Below are 27,437 nucleotides of genomic sequence, written 5' to 3'. Positions count from 1 at the left end.
ATGTGTTACAAATTTTCAAGTATCAAACATTTTAAAATGTCTATTCAACAATCCATATAGGCTTTGAGGAGCTTTTTAATAATAGCACTAATGTTTTTCTCCGCCAAAGGGGTTTCTCTTCTCTGATAAAAATCTGAAAGCGTCTCTTCCATAAGCAGACAATTCGTCTTTTGCGTTTAAATGGCCTGAAGAATAATTACATATTTCAGATTTTGAAAATGTTCCTCGAGAGTGAGCTGGCCATGCGTAAGCGTGCTTACGTCACAATTTACGCCCAGGCAGTGTCTCCGTGTGGTAGATATCTGGCAGTGTGTGACTCTTACGGACTAGTGTCGGTGTTCCAGTTGTCTGCTGCCATATCTGTGAACACAGTGGAGGATACGAGAAAGCCAATACTCTCATTTGAAGCTTATGAAGACACACCGTGTTATACTATGATCACAGGTAATATATTTTGCATTAATTTCAAGCTGGATATTCGTTTTGAATGTTATCAAAAAGTGATCGGCTCTATCGAAAACTGGATCTGGTCAAACGTGTTGCGTTGTAATGATAATTGTTCCGACCCCACTTGTGGGGGGGGGGGGGGGAGGAACTATATACTCACACGGTTTTTTTTTGTTCAGTCAATTTTGGCCGACCGATATATTCGTCGTAGAGAAATGTGAGTGGTATTATTAAAAAGCTGGTCCAGCGTAGAATTCAAAATTAAAAGATTTTTTTTTATTTTCCTTTTTTTCGAGGAGTTATCGAGGATTGAAGTTTTGTGTGAACACGGGATATTTTGTTCACTTTTAGTGTAATTTTTCTCAAAATTAAATTATTTTCTATAAAAATCGTATTTCAAAATTAAATTTCACGCCAAAAATTGGACCAATTTTGTGTTCCTAATAGAATAAAGGCGATAAAAAATACTAGTTCTGGTCTCATAGCGACGTTCACTATCAAAAAAATCGAATTCTATTTGAGAGCTCTTTTTTTAATGACATTTTTCTCTCTTTTTTTTTTGCTTTTTTTAAGTCAACTAGAGACAAGTCACTTTTTATATCGAGGTTATATTAATGGCAAACCTCCTTTACATTCAAATGAAGCCCAAAAACATTGTTTTCAAGGAATTACTCATGTTCTTTTTTGGCTTCGATTCTGAGTTTTCGTAATTTTAAATGAAATTTTTAATTTCTTTTTGAGGTTTTACTGATTCGTTTTGAGTCCTATGGAATCGATTCGTTGACTAACAGTGCAAAATGTTCCATAATGAGCTTTAAGTAAACATATCTAGTGCTTTGAGGGGACAGCTAATGGCTGTTAAGACTTAAAAAAAGTTCGAATTTTTTTTAAACATTAAAGTATCATAAACTTGTTATCGTGAACTGTAAGTCAGTACATGGGTGACAGCTTCCTCCTCCTCCCTACAGCAACCAAATTTAATCTGGTTGGCGGTTTTATCTTCTAACTATTGGTTATTTGACTTCAATGACACAAGATTTCAAAAAATTTAAAAAAGTTTTTTGGTATTTTCGTATTATTGGTTACTTTTGAAATTTTATCACATTATCCAAATATTGATATATCCCATTGGCTTAAAGAGGATGTTCAGTGGATCACAGATAAAAATTTCATAGAAAAATTTATGGTTTAATTGGCCTCGACACGTTCTCGCACTTCTCTTTTTGGTTTTTGCCTGTTTTTGTTGTTGTTTTAATTGTCATAAGACTTATTGTGATATCTTATCGATAACCTATGCATGACCAACATAAATGTACTCCCATGGTTATCTTTGAGCGTATTTATTGACTTCCGTTGAAAGCTATGGACATAAATGGCTACTAAGAATTTAAAATTAATTTTTCGAAAAATTTTTTGCTTTCTATTGCAACTAAAATGAGTTTGTTTAGCGGTTTTATCTTCTAACTGTTGGTTATATGTCTTCAATGACACAAGATTTCAATTTTTTTAAAAAAATTTTTTGGATATTTTTGTATTTTTGGTTACTTTTGAACCCTTATCACATTATCCAAACATTTTACACATTATCAAAAATTAATTCTAGACCCATTGGTTTAGAGAGTACTTTCAGTGGATCACAGATAAATCTTTCAGGGAAAAGCTAATGGTTTAATTGGCTTCGACACTTTCTTCTCGCACTTTTCTACTGAGTTTTTGTTTTTGCCTGTTTTTGGTTTTGTTTCTACAGTCATAAGACTTATTGTGATGTCTTGTTATTTATCTATGCATGACAAACAACCTTTGTCTCCCATTGGGTTATAACTGAGCGTAGTTATTGACCTTCGTTGAAGTATTGCGATTTCAATGAGTTAAGAGTTTAAAAACAATTTTTTGAAAATTTTTTTTGAACATTAACCAGTTTTGGTCAATGTCAGTACTAACAGAATTCCTTTCCGTTCTACTGCAGCCAAAATTAATCTGGTTAGCGGTTTTATCTTCTAACTATTAGTTTTAGAACTTCAATGCCACGAGATTTCTTGAATTTTTTTATTTTTCTGGTACTTTATTTTATTTTTGGATCCTATTTTGGATTTTATTTTGAAATCTTATCACATCATCCTACTGCTGATAGTCCCCATTGGTTTAGGGAAGAACTTCAGCGGATCATAGATAAAGTTTTCAGAGAAGAGCTTACGAGTTGAAATGCTTCGACATTTTCTTCTGGCACTTTTCTACTTAATTTCTGGTTTTTGCCTGTCTGTTGTTGTTTTTATAGTCAATAACTTGTTGTAAGTTCTATGATGAAATATGATTGGCAAACAAACTTCTTGTCCCATTGAGGCATAGTTTAGCGTATTTATTGGCTTCCGTTGAAAGCTAATGTATTTAATGGCGTTGATAATACGTGTTTTCTCGAAAATTTCGTGGTTCTAATGTATTTGTTCAAATTTGCTGATTTTTTGAAGTTGTATTGATAAAACAGAGAAATCCCATTGCTCTTAAAAATAATAGAAAATAGAAGAGTTACTAGTGAAAAGTTCATTTTTTAATGCCTTCGACACTTTTCTTGCTCAGTTTTTTTCTTGAATTCGCTATTTTTGTTCTTTAGGTAGCCGCAAATGGATGACATTTCTCAGAGGCTTGTAATTGAGGATTGAATGATTGATGTTACCCGAAGCAGTCAGTCTATAGCGAATAGTCTTTAAGTTTATGATAAACATTTTGAAAAGTGTTTCCATCCAAGTTTGATATACATTGTTAAATATTTTTCAAACTTTTCAGCTTTTGTTCTTCTTTTCGTCCAATTGTAACTTAGTTTCATCAATGAGAGGTCCCATCCAAATTCTTGTATTTCAGGAAATAACATATCTGTTGATATCATTTTTCGCCAATATTTTGTTTGTTGGACAATATGCGCTTTTCTGAACTTTTATTGAGTGGCCAATTTTTGTGTTTCTTTTTCTCTTCTTTCAGAACAATCACGTAATAACAGATCTTAATGGATTTCAAATGTGGCCCAAGTAAACTTATTTAATCTCTCAGTGTATATCTTTCAGCTGAATTAGTAGAAGTAACAATTGAATTAAAAATACATAATTTCCAGATGATAGCTAATGATTTTAATGGCAGCAATAGTTTGTGTTTTTGCAAATTGTTTGTAATTTTTTGAGTTTCTCTTTAGTTCGTTTCAATGGCTTAGTCTACCCAAAGACAGGTCCTTTTGGTTTGTAATAACTTTTTAGTAATTTATCAAGGATTATTTAGTTAATAGCTAATGATTTTTAAGATTTTTGAATATTCTTGGTTTAAAAAATGTTGATTAATTTATAATTTTCGCCTCACTGTTCGTTCTTTTTGTCGGCTTGTTACCTAGTCTCGTTAAGAAAACTCTCCATCTGCTGTATATTTAGGAAAAAGTAAACTTGTGTAGTTAAGGTTTTATCTGACTGCTTTTTGACGTTGTTACTAGGTGCTTTTAAATTTAGATATTGTGTTTTTGCCGTGAAATTTTTGTTTGTGCAAATTTTGTTGTTTGTTTTTTTTTGTCTGTTAGTATCTTTGATGTCAGATCACATTGGCGCTTAAATGAGTCATTGCGTTATGTAATTCAATTAGTAGATAGGTTGTGTAACGATTGTTTTAAACTCAAACATCTATTTTTGTTATCTCTTCATTTGGTTGACAATTTAGTCAAAAATGTAGATGAGGTCGGAACATCATGTGCGAACGCACATTAACGAGCCGCCTTGTCTAATTTACGGTCTGTCTTAATAACCAACACGGAGGAAGTTAGTGAACGGTTGCACACATAGATCTAGTACGTTCAAAGACTGCGCAAAACTTACGATGTGCAAAAATGTAACTGCCAAAACGTAAGTAACCTATCTTAGGAGTTGAATTAAGTTTGATATTCTTAGAGTAGTTATTAAAATATCAAATGACTTAATGACTTAACATTTTGGAGCGGGTGCCAAAGAAGCGCACGCAAGTCAACGTGGCGTACCATAAAGTATTCTCCCGAGGAACGAACATTCTACAAACACGGTCTTCAATCCTAACCATCTTTTTTGACATATGCTTCGACAAATTAATTTTTATCCAGGATTTAAGGATTAGAATAAACTCTGGACGGCCAGGTTATTTTTTAAGTTGACATAGTTTTGTTATTTAAAGTTGTGTTGATGTAATTCATAAGATGACATTGAGCAGGCTAGCTTAAGCTGTGTCAATTAGTGCAATCCGTGGCTTAGCCACGATGATACTAGGCGGAGACCAGAGATAAAAGCCTTAAAATGTCAAGTAACTAAATAAAGGAATCCATTCGCATAATTCAGCAGGAGCGTTTTAATACATATTTTTTGCTTTGTTCTGGAAACAGAAATTGGTGTCTTCTGCAAATAGATACAAAAGGTTCTTTATTCGCGTTTTGTGGATCATTATTGTAGATTTTAAATAGTAATGGTCTAAGAATTGAACCCTGGGGAACACTACAGTTTATTGTCATCACTATCGATTTTTAGTTAATATTTTTTGAAAACCAAACAAAACAGTTTAAACTTGCCCCTCGAACTCAACAAATTTCCATTTTGAAATTGATCTGGTTTTGTAATTTGTATGCAAAGTTTTGCTGAAATCAAGCTAGACAGATGAAAATATTGAGTTTTGAACTGCACGGATAATTTCAGGATGTTCAGCTGGGACAAATATTGTTTATATCCCGCCGTGAGTTCAAATTGTATGTTGTATAACTGTTTTTCTGTAGTGAAATAACTAAAATCTGTCAATTATAATCCATTCGAAAATCTTGCTCTTGCTAGTCGATGATTTTCAGTGCTTTTGAGCTGGCCAAATTTATACACTTGATTAACTTTCCTTTCTTAAAACTCCTGGAAGCATCCCTCGCTTATAGATTTGGTAATACTTTTAACAAGAATGGGAACAGTCATGTTGTGACAGGATCGCAAGATCTCGGCAGAATTTCCATCAAAACCTGCGGTTTTTTCACCTTGCAACGATACCAAAGTTTCTGAATATTCTGATTGATCTGTTGAGAACGCAAACATATGTTCTGTCATTTCATTTTGCTCCTGATACGAAAAGTTAGTTTTTTTGGGGCTGTTATTTTTTCTATGTTTTCGCCCATTGACACAATAATTGTTGCAAAGTTTTGCAACTTCTGTGGACTCTTTATCCTTTCCAATGGTTTTGATCAATAATTGCTTGTTTGTTCGATATTCAGTTAGTTTGTTTGGTCGTTTATCGAATTGATTTGGTATGTGCAGAACTTTTGCCAGTTTATTGCCATAGTAATGTTTTCTAATATACCTGACAGTTTATTCGCTTTTAGTTTTTCATTTTTGAAAAGAGTTCGATTTTCGGTAGCTGGCATGCTACAATATTGGATAATTTTCTTCCGTTTTTTACTACAGCTTTCTTGATTTTTTAAATAACTATGACTTGTCTTTCTGGAGCTCTTGAACTGATTTTGTAATTGAATCATTGCCAATAGTATCCAAGAGACAGTTTAATCTGTTAAATCACTTTAATTGAATCCCGCTCCAAGTTTCTTGATGTTAATAATTAACGCTTGCCTCTTTCAGAAAAACGAAGTCTGAACGTCAACATAGGACGACTTGATTTACTTTGTGTCAAATGATGAGGGAACTTTTACAATATTTTTTCCCTTTATATCACCTTATCAACATAAAAATCAAGTTACTAAATTAATTATTGCGACAAATATAATCTAACAACGTTCTGCATTTGTTGTCCACGCTTGTTCGGTCTAGTACTAATTGACCGAATCCATAATCTTTCAATTATAGTGCTCAAGAGATTTTTGTTCTAGTCAATTTTTGTTAATATGTTTGTTTCGGTAGGTTTGTTTTCGATAAGGATTGCACTTCATATCTCAACAACGAGAAGGAAGGTCAAAAAAACTTTGCAGAAATATTGTACTCTGTTGGGATTACAAACGATGTTACTCATTTCTGCCTCCAACCAATTTTTAGGGGTCAAATAACAACAAAATAGCCTAACTGATAGTGAGGTCTTCTCGCATCATGAAACACAAACTGCAAAGTATTATCGTCTTTGTTATAGTTTTTGTGGAAAGAGCAATTTGTGCGCTTCTCCAATTTAGCTGTGTCACAGAGTTTGCAGTTTAGGCTATTTGGTTGGTCTTTTTTGTTCTTCGCTGCAAGTTTTTGACTTACTTTTCTGTCGATTGTTTTGTCGTTGAAGAATACGAACGGGTTTCTAGGATGATAGCCTTCCAATAGTGTCATAGAAGTACTGTTGTGGCTTGCGTTGTATTTTCTCTTTGCTAGCAAAACAAAGAGGTTGATGCTCAAATAATTTTGAATGGGTAAAGTTGGTTTGTGCTTGTGGTTTGGTTAATTTCTCGAATTCGGTAGCTTTGAAAGAAATTGTAAAGTTCTGAGTCTTTTGTAATACGGATCCGTTTGATATCGGTTTGATTGTCTTCTTGTGCGATAAAATAAAGGCTAATTCCGGTGTTTGTTTTTCTAATGATTCGAAGATTGTAAGTTTTTCCGTTAATGGCTAATTCCATCAGTTGCAAATTTTTCTTTCTTTTTAACAGAAGTAAGCGTTCAACATCTCTGTCGCCATATGATAACTCTCTTCTTAGTTTGCTTCTACCTTTTCTATCTTTTTAGAAGCAGCTATGTAGGTGCTAGTGCCAAGTACTATATTGTATGAAGACAGAGTTATCGTTGCAATATCCTTTCTAATAAAGGCTTTTAATTGCAAGTTTTTGCTAAGTGCTCTTCGAAGCGCGGGTTCGGTAAAAACGCTCTTTTTCTGCTACAAGTTTTTCAATTCAAGTAATATGGAAAGCAACTGAACTGTACTGAGCACAATCGTCTGTCTGAATTTCAAGATAATAAATGCGTGCTGTATGAATTTACAAAAGTCTTTTTCAACCAATCAAAATTTAGCATCGTCATACAGCTCAAAACTCATCGACCATTGAAAATTTAGGCATGTTTCAATCAATTTTATAGGCAACACGTCTATAGAGCACTCAGTTAGATGTGTATTAAAAAATAATTCGGATGCAATTGTTTTGTTAGGAGAGGTAACTCTGTATATCTTTTTGAAAAACGAAAGTTCAATTTATAACCGAAAAGGTTAAATGTACTTGTTAAAAAAGCAAAAAAAAACTAACTGCATCATTTTTGAATCATCAAAACATGAGTTTACTTTATTTCTCAGTTTCGAATCTTTTATTCGAAACGACAATTTTGTTTTCCTAAAAATAAAATATAATATAAGATGCAATGTTTCAGTCGGAGATGAGTTTCTTGTGACTGGAGGATTAGGACCTATCAAAGCTTTCTCATGGAAAGAGATTGTACGCAAGTGCAAGCTACCCTCAGCAGAAAGAGCCTCAGTCAAGTTGGCTGAAGCATGGAGCCTCCCGTTGGAACAGAAAAAGGACATCTTTGATGAAGCAGAATGTAATTGTTTGGTGTTCGACAACTTCAGTAATATACTTTATGCGGCCTGTGGGAATGATCTGATCCAGAGGTGGGACGTTGACGGTGGTCGAGGCACCAAAACATCGCTCAAGGGTTGGTTCTATGTGTATTTATTGTTCGAAAATGATCTTAATTGGTAGACGTGTGTTTAAATGCCTCCCGGTTGCGAGAAGAGTGTTGCACTTTGAATGGGAATTGAGAGAGATGGAGGTTTTACTTAGAGTTACTCAGTACTAGAGTACTAAGACTGCTTTTTAGATCAGCCTTTAAAAATCTCCGTTTGTTCTTTTTGTTCTTTTTTGCGGAGAATGGGATTATTGTCTTTATGGTATGTGATTTGTTTAAATTTTTGTAGGTCACACCGATTACGTGCAATGGCTCTCTCTCAGCAGTACTGAATCACCTCACCCAATCTTAGCATCAGCTAGTGAAGACGGCTCCGCAAAGACTTGGGATGCGAGAACCGGTTCACAAATCAACTCCTTCGTCCCATCTAAGAGGCGAGATCTTGTCAGACCTGACCTCGGACCTTGGCTGTCGTGCGTATGTTTGGATTCTTCAGCTCAATGGCTTGTTTGCGGCGGAGGTCCAAGTTTATCTGTTTGGCATCTACAAAGCGGTGAAATGGCTCAAGCTATGGAAATTCAGGGCGCAACTCAGCACCATGTATCTTGCGACCCAACTTCGGGAGAGATTCTTGTGGGTTCCAGCGATAATAACGTCTACACCTATTCAATCAACGGCGCTCTTGTGAGGAAAGTACCGACCAATGTTCCTGTAGTCTACCATGCGCTGAAAAGTGATCGGGTAACTCAGCTGACAACCGTAGCAGGACAGTGCTGTAAGGTTGACGTGTTCACAAACCCAGGATATGTGGCCTTTTCATTAAACATTCGTGGTTGATCAAGAGATAATTTCCTGTGCATTTGCGTATAGAAAGTTAGGCTTCTGATATCAGCTGTTGAAGTGCTACACTTTTTAGTAGCCGCACAGCTGGGGCTTTTATTGGCCTTCTCTTGGTTTTTTCACGACTCGAAGAGGAGTATTGGTTTTCTTAAGGTTTTTTTTTTACTGGAAGTACTATTTGTTCAGACGCTGTTTTGACCTAAAAGCGAAAGTGAGTAAAATTGCCGTGTGAACTAATTTTTTCTGAGCGAGAAAAGTTTTTTCGATGATGCGCTGTGTTTAGTGAATGACTTTTTGACTTTGAAAATATTTTTTGTCGGAATGGCACATATAGATAACCGTTTTTAGCCGTTTTTTCGTCTGTGGTCCAGTTTTTTTGCTTCTAATTTGGTTTTTTGTAGAAATAATTTTTATTTGATGCTATATTGAAATGTAAACCTCGGAATTTGATACCACAGTGTTTTGCAGAGCCTGAAAATGCGTTTCAAGTTCAAAATCGGCAATCTTTCTTGATTTTTAGTTAATTTTTGATCTTTTTCATTAATTTCAGCCGTCTTTTTTTCAAGAATCAGCCGCCTTTTTTTCTACCGCTATGTAATTTTGTTCTGTAAAATTGTACATTTGCTAATCCGATTTTGGTAGTTTTTTTCCCAATTTTTCTCAGTTTTTTGTTTGTATTATCGTTTTAAATACTTAAATATTCTTTTTGTGCAACATCAGGGACTTTAATTTCGTTTCAAAAAAAGTCAGTCAACTTATGGCATTAAGTTTTTGACAAGCAGTTAACATTTTTTTCATAAATTCAGTCTTAAAAGTTTACTGCACATTGTTTCGTATGTTTGAATTCAGTTTTTCCTCTTTTTTTTTTGTTCTATTCAGGAAGATGGCTTTTTGTCTCGGATGACTGGTTGTTTCTTCTATGTCTCGATTCCTGAACGATAAAATGTATTCGTTTTTCTTGATTTTTGTATTTGACTTTAACTTTCAAAAATCAAGAATTAGGGTTTTTGTTACGGTGTTTCTTCACATTCTATTTTGTATCATTCTATCGTTGTCCTGGCTTCTACATTTGTATTCCCTATATTGATTTTTCAGTTGTGAAAAAATTGAAAAAAGGATTTCAGCTTCTTAGATTTTCGTCATTTCTTTGGTTTGCAATTGAGTTCATTCACCATAGGGCAGTACTGAGAGTTTGCTAGAAAGTTTCCACTTATTTCTATTTATTGCAATTTTCTTGTAGCCTTGGTTTTGTTTTTGAAAGTTTTTTGCCTTTGAAAGTTATTCTGACGCTCATGTCTTTTCTATGATTAATTTAATATTTGAATTAGTATGAAGTCTTTCTGTCTAGCATATATACAACAAGGAAGCAGTATGTGTTGTTTTTGTTTAATTGCAGTCATTAGAAGTCTAATTGTACTGGTCTTCTGCTTCTTAAATTTGAGCATTCCTTTTTTGAAAAATTTAACTTAGTTTCTAAGATTATTATCTGTCGTTTGCTTTGGCGATCTTTTAGAGACTAGAATCATAATTTTTTAGGCCAGTTGATAGTCCTGTCTACTTTTTGAATCTATCAGTATTTTGACCATCCTAATAAGTTCGGATTTTTTTAACGTTATCAAAGGTTTTCAATAATATAAGGTTTTGCTGCTTTTTGTTTCTCTTGCTGACAGTGGTTTAAATTTCAATGATTTTTAGATCAGACCTGGGAGGTAATCAGTAATAGTTTAATACAAAAGGTAATGGCTTCAGCTGCAATTATGGATTTTTTGAAATTTGAGCGCTTCGAGTTGCTTCCGGAGCTCTTCCGGCTTTTTTTATCGGAAGTACTATTTGGTCACGCGGCAGTTTTACCTAATGGTGAAAGTGAGTGAAATTAGCATATGAACTAATTTTTTCTGAGCGAGAAAAGTGTCACGAGCTGCGTTCATGCGCTGCTCTTTTTGACTTTGAAGAAAGTTTTTGAGAGATTGGCGCATACAGATGACAATTTTTAGGCGTGTTTTCGTCCATCTGGCTCATTTTTTGTTTTAACTTGGTTTTTTGTAGAAGTAAGTTTTGGTCGATGCCGCATGAACGTGCAATCATCTTAAATCGATATCACAATGTTTCTGAGGGCTTGATAATGCGTCTCAAGTGCAAAATTGGCCCATTTTTTTCAATTTTCGGCTTTTTTTATTATCTGAATTTTTAGCTCTTTGAGAGGACCTTTGTATACGAAATCAGTCAATTAGTCAACGTGTTTTTGGTAATTTCTGAATTGGATGACTATTTTTGATATGAAGTGTGTTTGTTTTTTTAAAATTGTACACATACTAATCCGATTTTGACGGTTTTTGTCAAAGTTTTCTAAGTTTTTCCGTTTTTGCTTTGAGTTTATTTACCATGGAACTTTTTTTGTGCAATAACGTTGTTTTTGGTTTCGTTTTGTTGCTGATTGAATCGTTTGTGGCGACAGCTCTTTAAAATTTAGTAAAATTTTTAACCATTTTTTGATTTTAAATTGTTTAGTTTAATAGCCACCTTCAGCCTCTCAACGGCTATTATTTAGGCGCTCTCCTTTGTTTTTAATTCGCTTTACCTTTTGAACACGTTTTTCGTCTACATGAGTCACGAGTTTCACGTTTGACTTCTGACTTATTTCACTCACTGTTTCAACTGAATGACTTTTAAATTCTTTTAAGCGTTAAATTACTCAATTTGGTAAGTCAAAAGATCAATATCAAAAGAGACGGGATAAACCGATATAGCACGGTCCTTGAGTCATTGAGAATTAGATGATCAGAGTTCATTAGAGTGTTTGCTAGCTGGCATTGGTATTATTCTTGTTAGCTTTCTATTTAGAAGCTGAATTAAGTATAGTTTTTGAATCTTACGGAAACTGCACACCAAAATAGAACACTTTTTGACAATGATATAAAAAAGTGAAAGTGCATCAAGCAAGTCAGTTGCGTACAAAAAATTTGGCTTGTTTTATGTATAGTTGTAATGTAATTTTTTAAGTTCAGTTGTCTTTATGGACTGTCTTTACGTTTTCACTGAATTTTTTGTTTCTAGTGGTCACTTTATTATTTAAAAGTTGATTGAAAAGGTAGAAGAATACCGGAAACTCTTCGACTTGTTTCCTGTATTCTTCCGGTGGTGTTTATTATTTATTTCTTCAAGATTTTTGTTACGACCATATGACGTCGCAGCCACTTCAAATCTGCTTTTTGTTCCTTCATTCATGCACTTTCAACGGAAACGCATGTGTGACGTCATTTTCCGCTCTAAGTGAGTTTTTTTGTTCATTCGCGTGATTATATTTTTGTTCACACCTGACTTACCTCACTCGCAAAAATGACTTCCTCACTTTAATTCAAAGAGATAAGGTCAAATGGGTGTTTGTGTGTGTGTGTGTGTGTGTGTGTAACTCTAAGTGAAGGTTATTTGAGAGCAGCTAATAGAGGCAGCAAAAACGTGTACAGTTTTTTAATCAAAATATAACATATGAGTCTTCAATGGAAAGACGATTTTTTTGGTCTGTCGTTTTTACAGTTTTTTATACTCCAGAACTACGAAGCTACTGCGACTATTTTCTGGCAATCTGTCAGCTGTGTTTTATAAGTTAGTTGGTGGTCTGATAGTTTTAGCGGGGTTTCGTATTATGCTTGCAAGGTGTTGCTGGTGCCACCATTCTCTAGTTCTGAAAAGTTTTATTGAAATTCTCTACCGCGCAAGCTGCTGGGAGATTTTCTGCTAATGTTTGTGTATCAATTGCGGTTTATATTTCCGGCTTTAAAATACCTTTGAAATGTTTAGGTTTGTAAGCATCCCTGTATTCTAAAGATGAGAAAATTTCTGTTGATGAACTGCATGGAGAAATTCACAAGAATCAGTTTTTGCAATGCTTAATTTTTCGTGCGACGCATTTCTTATTGATAATATTTAGTTGCTCTCAGACGAAGTTTGTAGCAATTATATTAATCCTGTCAGTCTTTTTTTAATCCGATTTTTTGCTTAACCGATTTTTTGTCTGAGGCTTTTGACTTTTCGTCCTCAAAAAATGGATAAACAGGTAGCGTCCAGCAGGGCATTAAGTGCTCTTAGAGCCTTTCAATTCTGTTTTTAGCTCAAACTTTTAGAGACATGCTTATGGGGTGAAGGGTGGTTCTTAGAGGTTGAGACCCCTCCACTGTTGACCCCCGCAACTATTGCCCCCACCCCTCTCCCCGCGCGCTGTTGCCTCCACCCCATTGTTGCGCACCTCACCTCATCAGCCCACGGTGCCCCCCCCCACAACCGTTTCTAGCTACGGACGAACAACCGCTCGCTAAAAACACGCAAATATATACTATTTTGCACAATTTTTCTCAAGCGTTTTAAAAATTTTGAACTTTTTTTGATTTTTATTAGCCCTAGGTGTCAAGGAACCTCCTCCAGGTTTAAATAATAAGTTCTTGCATAGTTTCTAGTGGTAATGGAATCGTTTCAACAATTTAACATCAAGAATTTTAGCGTTTTTTTTTACAAAACGTGCAGTTTTCAAATTTTTTGACATTCATTTTTCCTTATTCGTCTTTAAGGACTCAGGGGCCAGAAAGCCTCCTACGAGGTTTGATAATAAGTTACTGAAAAATTTTCATTGGACATGGAATAGTTTTTCAACTTTTTAATGTCACAAATTTTGATGTCACAATTTTTAATGTCAAAGATTTGAAAAATTTTTTCGGTTTTTAGGTTGCTCCAGCCTCAAGGGCCAGTGAAATTTCGCTAGGGCTTGAAAATAGGTTACTGTATGGGTTCTGGATGTAATTGAATGTCTTGCATGATCTTAACATTTAAAGCCATTGTTCAGGTTTTTTGAGCCTAAGGTCAGAAAACCTCCGTTAGGGTTTGATAATAAGTTACTGGAAAATTTTTGTTGGTCCTGATTGATTTTCAACTTTTTAATATCACAATTTTAAGCATTTTTTTATTAAATGAAACTTGAATTTTTAGTTTTTTGAAGTTTGTCATTTATTAGGTTTCTCTAGCCTCAAGAGCCACGGAACCTTCAAGTGTTTAATAATATCTTAATGCATAGTTTATAGATATATTGGAATGTTTTTGAAGATTTTAGTATCACGAATATAAGCATTTTTTAAATTAGTTGCAATTTTTGCGGGACCAGGGGCCCTGGGATCTCCTCCATTTTTTGATAATAAGCTGCTTCTAAGGGTTTGATAATAATTATAGTGTTAATGGAATTACTTTTATTACGCTTATATTTTTATGACTCCTGTTGTACTGACTGACAGTACGTGTATGACATTTTTGTTATTCGCTGTGAATCGATCTTCTTGGTGGGGTAGTTGAATCGAGGAGTGAATCAGGCTTATTAGGAAAGCGAGTGTTCAATTTAAATTGGTAGTGCTGATAAATGGTAGTTAGCAACAAATGAAAAGGTACCAATAGCAAAAAGTCGATGGTACTTTGGTACCTGTGTACCATATTTCTCCTCTCAAACGAAAATTCAGCGTTGCTCAATTTTCGTATAGCTGAGGTGGTGACCGAATATAGCTGAGGTTAAGAAACAATATTTGCTGGTTAGCTACTAATAAAATGTGTGAATGTAATGTTTGTGTTTTATTGTTTTTAATTTCCAGTTTTCAAGCACTGTCCGAGTCGGATCTCTCTTCTGCTTCAAGAGCGGTTAGAGTTCTTGCATTTATGTTAGGTGAAGTATACGTCTGAACTGCCGGGGTGATCTGCGGTGTGATTGCGTCGACCTCAAATTTGCTAATTTGGGCGCGGCTATCGCTCAGCGATTGGTTGTATTTCTTCTATCACTGTTGATATTGGGGCGACTGGTCGAAAAGCTGATGAGCTGCTCTGTGTAATGGGGTTGATTGGCGGTGTGATCGTTTCGTTTTGGGTACCGCTTTTTTCGGGGAACAAAAAACGTTCAATTCTTCGGAGTCTTGGTCCCGCCTTGAGCGTTTGCTTTGTCTTGGGCCGACCGGAACAATCGTAACTGGTTCGTCTTCCTGTTGCTGGCTCGTGGAAGGGTTATCCTGAGTGAACTCTGTAGGTGAAATTGCAGTTCTGGTATCTTGTTTCTGCTGGCTCGAAATGCACGCGATACATTTGATGGACGAAACCATGCTCGTGTCATCAGTCTGATTTCGTCTACTGATCTTTTTGTCGCCTTCGAGTGTGCGGCGCAAATCTGAGGCGTGTCTGGCAATTTTATCTTCCGTCTCACGTCCGGTGTGTGTTTTGGGCGGCGTTCTGCGTATTGTAGGAGTGGGTTATTTTTTTTCCCTTTCGTTCCAAATTAAGCAACGTCTGATCTGCGGACCGTCACTTGTGGTTTTCCGGGCTCCTTGATTGCATACGTATGGTCGCTGTCTTTTATGATCGTTGAACCCGGGGCCAGCACCTCATACAGTCCCTGTGGATCCTTTTTGAACGTTTGTGGGCAGGGATCTTCTTTGCTAGGGACAGTTGGACGGATTCCTCCGTCCTCTGTGTTGGTCTGCCTTGCCCATTTATCTGTACCAATCGTGATTCGCCCTTCGGGTCGCTTATCTATCGGTCGCGGGAATTTCCTATTGCTTTCGTTTTTTTGCTCGATTTCTGCATCCTACTCCTGTTCGGGTTCTCCCATTTGTCGTCAGGGATGAGATCAGTCCAGTTTACCGGGTCTTGATCTAAATATTTTTCTAACATTTTTATAAGAAAGTTTTGATATATCCGGTTCTGTGCTTATGTTGCTTAATGACGTATTCGGGCGTCTTCCAAAATGCACTTCAAAAGGTGACAACTTTAACGTTTCTCTTTGCAGATAAGAAGTTGGTATATTTTTTAATTTATTGAACTTTTGACGTTATATTGTGATTTAGCGGCTTCTTTGATGCAGGTGAGTCTACGCTTTTTTTGTTTGTTTTAGCCTCTCATTTAGGCCTATTGCTCTATGGTCATTAATTGGCGCCGCGATTACATTAATGTTATGTTGCTTATAGAAATTACTTATTTGTTTACCGATTTGACAACGAGCTTGATCAAAGTGAATGCGGCGCGGTACGCCTTGTAGTAGTATATAATTTCGAAGGAATTTCTGTATGCTGTTTGCGTTGGCGTGCTGGCAGACTTCCACCGACAGAAATTTTGAGAAGCGTTCTATGAATGCTAAGAAGTAGACTTCATGATTTCTTTCGTTATATATAGGACCCTCAAAGTCTAATTGTATCTCCTCGTTAGGCTCACTACACGGTTTTATTGGATTACATTTTGTTGAAGGAATGACTGGTTTCAAATTTTTCCCTATTTTGCACGGCGTGCGTTTGGCGGTTTTGGTCAGCAAGTCTCGTTTCAAGTCTCGTTTCATATATGGCCACCAGGCATGGATGGCAATGTACGTCATCCCCCTACTTCCCGGTTGCGTGCTGAGGATGGCGTCTATATAAGCGTCCACTATAGCGTGGATATCAATTTTGTTGTCTATACACAGGCAGCCTGCTTTGACGTCCAGATCACGCCAAAATGAGTGGATGTATGGCGAGATTTGCTTGCAACGCTCTTCGTTGTTGCTAAACACGCAATCGCGTTCTTTTTCAGAATTGCATCCGTGGTTGTCAAACTTGCAAGTAGTTTGTTGTTTTATATCTTAGTGAGGACGAAATTGAAGGCGTCCCATATATCTCTGTTGATTTATTCGTTGTTGACACCGGGGTAAAGGTTGCATCTGTTGATGGAGAGTCGGGTATTTGCTCGACATTCCGGGCTGTCGTTTTCTTCGTCAAAGTAGGGGTGTTTTGTTGCTTGCTTTTGCGGGGCATTTCAATGAGGTTGATAAAGCTATTTGCTGTTCTTTCAGTAGTTAATTTTAGATATTTTTCTTTCAAATAGATTGTTGAATATCAGACTGATTCGCAACTGCCAAATTTGTGGAATGAATGTTCAAACTTTTTGCTTAAATTTCCCGGTTTGATAGAGGAAATTGTAGCATTTGTTTTTGCGCTATTGATATCTACGGCGTGAATGGAATCTTCCATTTGCGGAGCGATTTGAGTGGTAATTAGTTCATTTGTGCTTGCTTGCATGTGTGGCTGACAGCGTGCTTGTAATTGCTGCGCGTTTCGCTCAAGGTTGGATCTGTTTAATAGGAAGCAGCGCGTTTCATTAGATCTAATTTTGCGACGATTAATTGCTCGTATTTTGTGAAGTTGGGTGCAGTGAGGTTAGGTTCGCGTGAAATATAATCAACTAATCCCATACGCGTGCCGGGCAAATGCTCGATATCAAAGTTAAAAGGCAGTAAATTTGTCGACCCAACGTTTGAGTCGGCTACTGTAGGAGTTGTTAGAGCGATGCTCTTTCATTATAGAAAGTAGTGCGCGGTGGTCTGTTATGACTGTGAACTTTTTGCTGTATAAATGGTAAATGATCTACCGCCCATACAACTCCCAGTAATACAAGTTCATTCACGCTATATCTTTTTCCGACAACGTTTGAAAAGCAGGATGCAAGTTCAACAGTTTCCCACCCCTCGTGATCTAGCTGTTCAGATGCAGCGCCTATGCCTTGTCGGGAAGCATCGCAATTTTATTCCAGATTCGAGGTTCGGGTTTCAATGCCTTTTTTCGGTGGATTCGGAGATTTTTTCTTGTATTTCATCAAAATATATTGTGTGATTTTCAGTCCAGATATATTTTTCTGATTTTTTTCAGTGGTGGTCTAAGTGGGTGGAATAATTTTGCTAAATTCGGTATAAATTTTCTCAGAGGGTCGACTGAACCGAGAAAGGATCTTAATTTTTTCAGCGTTTTTCGCGGCTTTTCGTTTAATATTGCGGTTGTTTTTGAATCTAATGGTCTGATACCGCTTAGTAAATTTGTAGGCGAGCCATTCTATTTCTTTTATCGCAAAATGACATTCTGGCAGATTTATTCTAAGGTTCTCATCATCCAGTTTTTCAGACAATTTCGGACTACTTACATGTGATCTTGCAATGTGCCTCAACTTACGATCAATATGTCTAGGAAACAGTACGTATTAGTTAGACCAATAAGGTTCGTATCTATCGGTTTTTGAAATTCGGCCGACATGTCTGTTAGACTGTAAAATTCTGTTTTCAAACGATATATGCCGGTCATATCATCACTTAGGATGTTAAAATTGCAATGGCGTGCCGTTTCGGGGTGTAAGTTGAGTTGGCTGTACGCGTACTTCAAATTTATTGTAAAGAATGACTCGTTTCGCTCCGCCTTCACACTTAATTTTTGGGAAATCAGTTGAATCAGGCTGTCAATATTAGGCAGTTGGTATTTTTTCTTATATATTGATTTATTCATGACTTTTGAATCGAGAGCTACTTTGATGGAGCCGTCTTTCTTTACTGCTATGACTATTGATGAGATGAAGTTTTATCTGAGCAAGAATCGAGTCTTTTCAATATGTCCTCGGTACAATACTTTTTCTAACTCTTGTTTATCTTTGTCCTGGATGTTAATGGGAACTTTTTTTTAACCTTTTTGGTGTCACGCTTTGTAATTTTTTGAAGTTTCGATTTTACAGTATGGTTTTTTGACTTACCAATTCTACTGACCAGTCCTGGAAATTCCTCGGCTATCTGTTGTTTCATCGGGTTTGGTGTGCTGATACAGCTGACTATTCTGTTTGTGGGCTATCGTTTCTTTATATAGATTCCTAGTGTTTCAAATGAATCTGGTCCTACAATGGTCGAAGTCCATTTGCCGCAATCACAATGTGTGCATTGTTACTTCTCCAATTGTTACTTTCAATTGGTGCTATCAACGTTCCGATTGTCTTCACGGGTTTGTTTGAATAGTTTTTTTTTTCATGTTACGTCGTTTTTCTGACCCTCATTTAGCTTCTCTGCAATTGTTTTTTTTAGGTTGCTAGATCTTTTGTGACTATGGAACATACATTTCCTGAGTCAATTAAAAGCGTTACTTGATTATTTCCGATCGTGATTTTCATGTTTTGTCGATAGTGTCTGAACGGTTATTTGAGATCATTGCGACTCAATTGTCATCTGATGAGCTGTAGTCGGAATTGTATCTCGTGTGGTAGTCCTCTATATTGTTAATTGTTTCTTCATCGATTTCGTTGTCATTTTCATATTTTGTAGGTTTTTGTTCTGGTTTTTCTGTTTTGGCTTTCTGTACATTTTTGAAAAACGGTTCAGTATACCACAGTTGTTGCACTTCTTTCCTAATGCAACACATTTCTGTTTGTGATTGGGTTGGCACGCTTGTCCACAATTGCAACATTGGCGTGACTGATTTTGCCTTGTAAAATTTGTAACTGATTGTTGTTGAGGTTTCGCTGGTGGAAACCATGTGTTTTGAACGATGTTGAATGATAGTGGATTCTTCGTGCTATTTATTCTAATTTGGTTCAGTACACCCATTTCCATGTTGATTGCCGTTTGTAGTGCTTGGATTGATTCCGTGGTTTCGTGAAGCAAATGACGCTGACTTTCGGTGTGACATATTTTTGATATATCCTTGATTATTGTCTCCTCACAGTCTTTGAAACCACAATTTTGTGCCAATTCCTTTAGTGTACTTTAAAACTCTTCTACAATCTCCCTTCTTCTGTTTTCGAGAGATTAGTAAGTACCTATGAAAGGTAATATTTCGAGGCCTCAAAAATGCGGTCTCCATAATTGTCCAAAGTTCTATCGTTGTTTACTCATTTATTGTAGCATGCGTTTCTTTTAGGTTTAAAATACGCCTGTCTTCTGTGCCGATTATCAAATGCAGCTTTGAGATGCAATTTTGATCGCAAAGGTCCCAAAGGCGATCACAGCAGAGTAGTCCAGCATCCAGTATCTGACATTTCAGCTCCCACGAAAGCTTGTTGGGCATTTCGTGACTTTTTTCTCCTTCAGTGACCTCGATTAGATCGTAAATTGGTTGTTCGTATTGTGTTTCTGACGGCAATTTCTCGGTGGTTGTATTTAGATTGAGCAACACATCAAAGTTTTTTTCCTCTTTGGCCAAAATTGCAAGTTTGACTTGCGTTCTCCACTTTTCCCATCTTAGTGGCGGTTCCTCCCAAAAAGTGTCAATTGCCAGGGGGTCTTTCTCGATCATGCGGACAGCGCCATGTCTATTGAATGACAGTACGTGTATGAAATTACTGTTGTTCGCAGTGCGAATCGATCAAATTACGTTGGGTAGCTGAATCGCCGAGCGAGTCAGGCTTATTAGGAAAGTGAGTGTTCAATTTAGATTGGTAGTGCTTATTCGCGGAGCGAATCTTGCTTATGGTTGTTTATCTGTAATATGCTTATCATGGGGCAATGAGGCTATTGTGTTAAAGGATTAAATTTGCTTGGCGCATCAAAACGTATTTTCTAAGATTGAATTGCAACGGAGTTGATCTAGAGATTGAAGAGTACTGAATAGCATTGCAACAGACACGAGTTAAGTGAACGAATCTAAAATTTTTATAACGCTGCAAGCACAAAAGTATGAACAGACTTTTAAAAGGAAGTTACAGCAACTGAACAAGTATCCAAACGCGAATGTCGCAGACGTAAACAAATTCATGGAGGTATAAGAACTATAACCAAAAATGGAAGTGAATGATAAATGGTAGTTAGCAACAAATGAAAAGGTACAAATAGCAGCAAATGGATGGTACATTGCTACCTGTTTACCACAACTCCAGTTTTAGTAATTTTTGGATAATAATTTTTTTTTCAAATTTTTGGAAATTTATTTATCTCGTTCCATGTATATGGATATTTATGAGCCAGTGAAACTATTTCTGAATTTTTTCGAATTTTAGCAAGATTTTGTTAAGGTTTGCTATTGTTTCCTTTTCTGAGTTTAACAACCATTACTGACCAACGAAACTTTTCAATTCGTAGAGATGGGTTACTTGACAGAACTCTCGAGACAAAAAAGCGTTTGAACTTTTTTACTGCGAAGTTGGAAAATTTTTGTTTTTAATTTCGCCTTTTTTCAGGTTTTCTTTGATTTGTTTACTAACAGGGCTAGAAAACAGAAGTTGAAGAGTCGAATCCCATCATGGAAAATATGAATATCTCTTTTTCTCTCTCTCTGTCGGTTGGGGTATCTTTCCTTCTCTTTTTTGTTCACGTTTTTTTCTCTCTCTCACTCTATCTTTCTCTCTCTCACTCTCTTTGTTGATGCCGAACTTCAGCAGGTGTTATGTGCGTAATGCCATCATATCTGATCCTCATTAACAATGAGTTAAAGTAGAATTGTTTTTATCATAAATGACTTAACAGGCACTTTTTGAAATCATTGTTAATTGCTCTCAAAAGATTTGTAGAAAATACATTAATCCTGTTTGTCTCTTTTAAGCAATTTTTCGCGTGGCCAATTTTTTGTCTTACCCATTTGACTTTCATTTTCAGAAACGGGATAAAGAGGTAACGCCCAGTTTGCATAATGTTCTCTTAGAGCCATTCAGCTCACTAGTCTTCAAGTAGGCGATTAACAGAAACTGTTTTGGGTAAGGGCGGTTCTTAGAAATTGATCCCACACCCCCGCCCACCCACCGCCCCACTTCAGTCCCCCCAATCCACTTTTGCACCCCGCTGCGCTCACCTTACGCCCCTTCAATTAATCTAAAGCTAGCCTCACTAATCCGTGGCTAGCTACTGACGAAGCCAACCGCTCGCGGGTCGTCTGAAGCAATTGGCCAGACGTTAGTCGGTTCATTTTTTATCCCATCAGAAATGAGTTCATTATTTTAATCGATAGGAAACATTTTATTTTAAGTTTTGTTTTAGTCTTGTTAGCGATGCACGATACTCTGGCTATCCAGAAACGCGTTTAGTGTGCGTTAGAAATCCCACTAAGTTCTGTATGATGGCCAGTTTGTAAGTTTTTCAGTTGAATGTTGTTCTTGGCTTTTATTTTCTTGTGTCAGTTGTTTATCAGGCGTGAACATAGAGCGGAATGGTTCTGTTGTTTGTTGCGAGCGAGCCACTTATTTTGTTATTGATGAGCCGAATGTGGGCATTGTTGTATTATGTTATGTAACTACATAAACATTTTACATTCATAATGCTATACTATTTTAACCTCTATTAAACAGATTTATGATTCAAGATAATTTCGATAACTGTCTGTATACGATACATTGAAATCAATCAAAAGGTGCATAAACCATGTAATTCTGGTTTGTAAAAAACAAACTACTGGATCGTTTTATTGTAATGCTCGAGGGATAAGAATTTATGGATAGAGGAGATCGACATGGGTATTTCAGGTATTTGTTGTTACCGTGGAAATTCTCTAAGCTGAGGTTGAGGCGAAGCTTTTACTGGTTCTTCTGAGCGATAACGCAGTCTGGGGATTGTGGAGTATCGCAAAATTCATTAGGAGGCTGTTGTTGAGGAATAGTTCAAATTGTAAACGGTTGATAAATTATGAAAACGTCATTGGTGGTTTGTGTATCTACCCTTAATGTGGATAAGATTTTCAGTTCTCATTGGGGATAAATTTTCATTTGTTATGGGGTACGTGTGTAGAGTAAGTGTGTCATTGATTACAAATCTTGCTGGAAGTCAAATTCTTTTATCTCTGATTGTATTTATCTTTAACAAGTAAAGATTTATGTGGGTGCTTAGGATGCTCTTGTAATTTCTCATTCATTTCTTGCAACTTCTTGGACTGGATGGTTTTGTTTTGCTTTTTTTGTCTCATGTTTTGCGTGGAGGAAGAATAGATGGTGTGGGTTTCGCCTAATTGTGTAAAAAAGGTGAATTGGTAGCATTAAGAAAACAGAAAAGCGAAGGGCATTCGAGTGTTTTTTGCCACAGATTGTTTTCTTTAAGCCTGTTTTCAAGGTTTGGCTTTTGTGCGTGCGTGTTCTCCAGATTTGGTTGTACTATTGTGATGGGTTGGGTATTGGTTTTCATTAAGTAACTTTGTTGAAATCTGTCTGTATTTGCATTAAAATTTGAATTTTTGCTACTATTTGGATCAGAAAGATATGTTTTGTTGCCAGAACTGGGCACAGGCAATAGGATTTTAACGCAAGTGATTATTGATTCCACTCTCATTGAGAGTAGTGATGACTCGCCAACGTAGATAATTAAAGCCGACACTGCGAATTTTTCTGCCAACTGTAATCCAAAAACATCCAATTCAAATTGTCTCACTGAGAGTACTTCATCGCCGTGGTATGAAAGTGTAGCCATGCATCACTGATGTCTGCTTTTTTTGGTATGTCTTTGTGTATATTGCATTTTTCTTGGACCACGCATAATTCTGGAGCCCTGTAATTGCTCAACTCAAGGTCCTCTCCCTCGTCTTAGTGGGCCAATTATTTGGCTTTTAGCCGCCAAACAATTGTATCCCGTCTGTCATGGTGATATGAAAGGTAGGTAACAAGATCTTGACTATGCCTTTTGATCCCATATGTATGGCCAGCAGCAGGATCAAACATAATTCAATTCCTCATTTAGTGTGACTAATAGTTTTTGAAGGGGAATGATGTCTTATATTGGCACAGCAAGTTATAATCGGTCCTACAGCCCATTTCGGTGCAAGTGCACCCTTATACGAGTTTCGTGGAATTGCTGACGGGATTCCAGTGACCTAGATAAAACTGCCTCATCAGTGTTGTGAAAGCGTTCAGGACTTTGCTTCTGAAGGTGCATATTGCTACTGGTTGGGTTTTGATGTTTGAAAATTGTTTGAAAAATGTTCCTTGGGGAAGAAAATGTTGCTCGAAGACTTTGCGGCTTGATTATCTCCCACTTATAAAAAACAATGTACACTTTTTATCGTTCGATGAACTTATTAGTGTTGTGCTGTAAACTGGGCCTGAGCTAGCTCGCCGTGTGGTTTGAGTTTTAATTATTTCAGCTTGCGGCTCTTTTGTTCAAACTTTGTTGCAGGGCAATTCATGAGAGAGCCTCAAGCTGAAATAATTAAAACACAAAAAAGACGGTGAGCTAGCTCAGGCCCAACTTACAGCAGCGGGCTACTAAAAAGTTCATCGAAGGATAAATTATGTACATTATTTTAAATGGTAGCTAATCAACCAACAAAATCTTCCAGGAACATTTTCTTCCCCAAGCAGTTTTTCTTCTAACAATTCTGGCGAACATCAAAACCCACGGAGCAGTACTATGCACCTTCAGAAGTTAAATCATGAACGCTTTCACACCACTGATGAAGAAGTTTTAATCTATGTTACTGGAACTCCGTCAGCAATTCAATGAAATTAGCACACGGGTACATTTGCAATAAAATTGGCAATAATACCGATTATAACTTGCTGTGCCAATACAAGACATCTTCTTCCATCAAAATACTATAAGTCGCACTAATTAATGAGTTAAATCATGTCTGATCTCGCAGCTTGCCATACACATGGGATCAAAAAGCATAGTCAGGATCTTGTTACATGCCTTTCCTACCACCATGCCAGACGGGAAAGTTCAAACTACATATTTTTGTAGTGTTTTGTTCGACCTGCTTTGTCGGTTATTGGAGGAAAGGCATTGTCTGTCGAATGTTTTCACGGTTTCGTTTTTATATTTGTCGAAACTACCAATGACTTTTTCAATGAAGCACCGTTTCTGTCTCCTGCTGCGATGCCACACAACATTTGGGCTGCTGTATCAGCGGGAGCTGCTGCTCTAGGTTGGAGGTAGAAAAAGTTTTGATTATTTTGGTTTATGAGCGAAAAAATTGTGGCATGGTCTCCGAGTTCATTTTCAATAAGAGCTTGATGAGCGATCCATTGTAAGTCAGTTGGTATCAGATTACAATTTCGGTCTTGATTTTCAATTAAAAGAATTATTATGGAAGTTAAGAAGTACACTGACTTTAGTTGCCTTTGGCTGGTTGCTTGCGAAATTTGTAAGTTTTGATAGTGGGCAAAACAACAAACCGGCCGTGGTTTGCTTTGGGAGGCTACTGGACTTTGTTTATTAATATTGGTTTTCTTTCCAGTTTCAAGTTAAGTATGCTGTTGATTTCGAGGTAACTTAAATCGAAGACTGAATTGTTTGGAAGTATTTGTATTTAAAGTTTGCAAGACTGAATAGTTTGCTTTTATTTGATACTTACAGTGATGTGTTTTTTTATTTATGCTGGAAAATTGTGTATAACGGCTTATAGGAATCTGGATTTTGGATGTTCGGTTTGAGCAATTGTTTGACTGTGATATTTCATAACCTCTGGATATAGATGGAACATTTTTGACGTCTTGATTTTGGCACACGGCGTCTAGAGATTGCCTGGTTTTTTGCGATATGTTTCTCTTGAGACTAAGCCTCGGTTTGTGATTTTCGAAAAGCGTTAATTTTGGAGCTCCAATGAAATTTTTTTTTTCGTTTCGAGTGGTTAACGTTTTGCAGAATGATGCTCATGATCTCTCCTGCCATATGGTCTCTCTCTGCGCTGCGAGCTACTGTGATTTGTCCTGCTAATATTTGGACTTCAGGTGTTTAGTTTGTTTCAAGTTGAGTTCTTAAGACAATGATTTGCGCTTATCTTCACAGGAATCAATTGTTGCAATAATATATTGTGTGTTGCATATTTGACGAAACAGGGAGTGGAGTCAAAATGCGAATGGTTTTGCGGCGTGAAATTGTTTGGCTATAATTTTAAAGTAAAGTGAAAAACTGGTATTTGAACAAAAATTGATTTCGCGTTAGTCGTTTTTTTGTTCACATGCGGTGCGGCATTTTGACATTGATTTTTACTGTTTTTTTTAAATATTTTTTTTTGGATTTGATTTGTTTTCTAAGCGCTTTTCCTAATCCAATTCCTGTCTTTTCTAGGTCTAGTTTTTTTATCAATGAAACTTCTTTGAATTGTGTGCCATGACTTGTCCTGCTATGTTTTTTAATTCGTTTTATCTTTTGATCACTTTTTTCGTTTTTACATAAGTCACGATTTTCACGGTTGACTTCTGACTGACCTCAATCACTGTTTCAACTGTATGGATTCTAAGTTCTTTCACGCATTGAATTACGCCATGTAGTGAAAACTGTCAATGTCAAAAGAGCAAAATCAAAAGAAACGGTATAAACCGATAAAGCCCGGTCATTAAGTCATAGTTCATTAGGTTATCAAATTTTGAGCGATTGCTAGTTGACACTAGTATCAGGCTTAACAGCTTTCAGTTTAGAAGCTGAATTATGTATAGTTAATAGCCGCCCTCATCTTCTCAGCCGGCTATTATAGCGCTCCTATTTTTTTTACTTCGTCGAATAAAAAAATGTTTTGCTTTACCTCATTTTGCCGCTTTTTCAACATTTTGCGTGAAATCTTTTTGACTTCTCTAGGCTAGTTTCTCTCTTCTCTCATTCTGCTAAATGTGATTTTGAACATCAGTTGCTCAGCAAAGCAATTCAAAATGAACAGAGTCAGTATAAGAAAATTGAAGTCCGAAGTAGAAACGGGATAAACCCATAAATCCCAATTTTAGATGCCCGCTATTTGAACATCGTTCCTATAAGTCTTAGTTACCATCTCTAATGCTTATTGGTATTGATAGTAGCCCCTGTAGCCTCTCTCTAAGAAACAGAAGTACGTTATGTTCAGCTACGAAATGCCATCAAAATAAATCGGACTTAAAAAATGTTTTTGTACAAAAATCTTTTTTTTTCAATATCTTCTATTCTTTCAATCCCAATCATGCTTATTGGAATCAACGGTGGCTATTTTCCGGCAATCTGCCGGGTATGTTTTTAGAATCTATCTGAAACGGGTACGCCAAATTATAGATCCTTTTTTTTGAAACTGAAAAAAAACGAGAAAAAAGTTCGGTCAATTTCTTTCTTCTTTTTTTTTTCTTTTGTTCCAATCCCGATGTGCGTCAAGCGCGTCAGCGGCAGCTATTTGCCGGCTATGTTATAATATGTAGGTAGCATCTATGTCTAGAAGCGTAAATCTGATTTTAATAAAAATCAACGTGTTTTGATAATTTGCGCTTAATTAAACGCACAAGATCATCAAAGTTGAGGCGGTTACCAGTGTCAATTCTTAAGTATTCAACGATGTCGACTCATGAAACTTTATAGCTTTCAGAGGCTGAATTAAGTATAGTTTTAGAATTTAGCTGAAACTGCACTCCGAATTAAACATTTTTTAAAACTTGGAAGAAAATTCTGTGAATTTATTTCTTGTTTTTTCTCTCTGTTTCAATCCCGATCTGCTTCAAGAGAGTAAACGGCGGCAAAGTATTGTAGTGTGAGTCTCCATGCTCGTTAGATTCCTGGCTGAAAACTAACTGATTTTAAATAATACTTATTTACTGAAATTGGAACCAGCTTGGAACATTCAAGCGAGCACTTTGATTCCGATAAGGAACGAACTTTTTGTAATACAGACAACCCAAATCCTAATTTGTTAATAATGCACAGGGAAAAAGTATTATAATAATTATTGGTAAACTCAACCGTGCTGTCTTTTGCCCTCTCAACTTGGATGTTAATAATATTAAGTTTGACCGTTGTGTTATAATCTTGTTTCTTTCAATATATGTTTACACCATCTGCTGATTTCGATTTCTCGTCAGCTTAATTCAGTTTTGACTTCTCGCTCTTTTAGTCTTTAGAGATATTGAACTGAGAGATATTGCCGA

The 27,437-nt window shown here is 36.4% G+C and overlaps 1 protein-coding gene across 1 annotated transcript; it reads left to right on the top strand.

Annotated features, from left to right (window-relative positions):
• The first annotated feature begins 213 nt into the window (after positions 1-213).
• On the top strand, positions 214-27,394 carry LOC142349857 (THO complex subunit 6-like). Its single transcript, XM_075401674.1, has 4 exons — positions 214-444; positions 7,761-8,045; positions 8,308-8,872; positions 27,217-27,394. Exons 1-3 carry the CDS (start codon positions 219-221, stop codon positions 8,853-8,855), a joined length of 1,059 nt encoding a protein of 352 aa, XP_075257789.1. The 5' UTR covers positions 214-218; the 3' UTR covers positions 8,856-8,872; positions 27,217-27,394.
• The last annotated feature ends 43 nt before the right edge of the window (positions 27,395-27,437 follow it).

This window comes from Convolutriloba macropyga, chromosome 11 (genome assembly GCF_964194025.1).
Source record: "Convolutriloba macropyga chromosome 11, txConMacr16.3, whole genome shotgun sequence".
NCBI lineage: Eukaryota > Metazoa > Xenacoelomorpha > Acoela > Convolutidae > Convolutriloba > Convolutriloba macropyga.
This window is presented reverse-complemented; position numbering and strand designations above follow the sequence as displayed.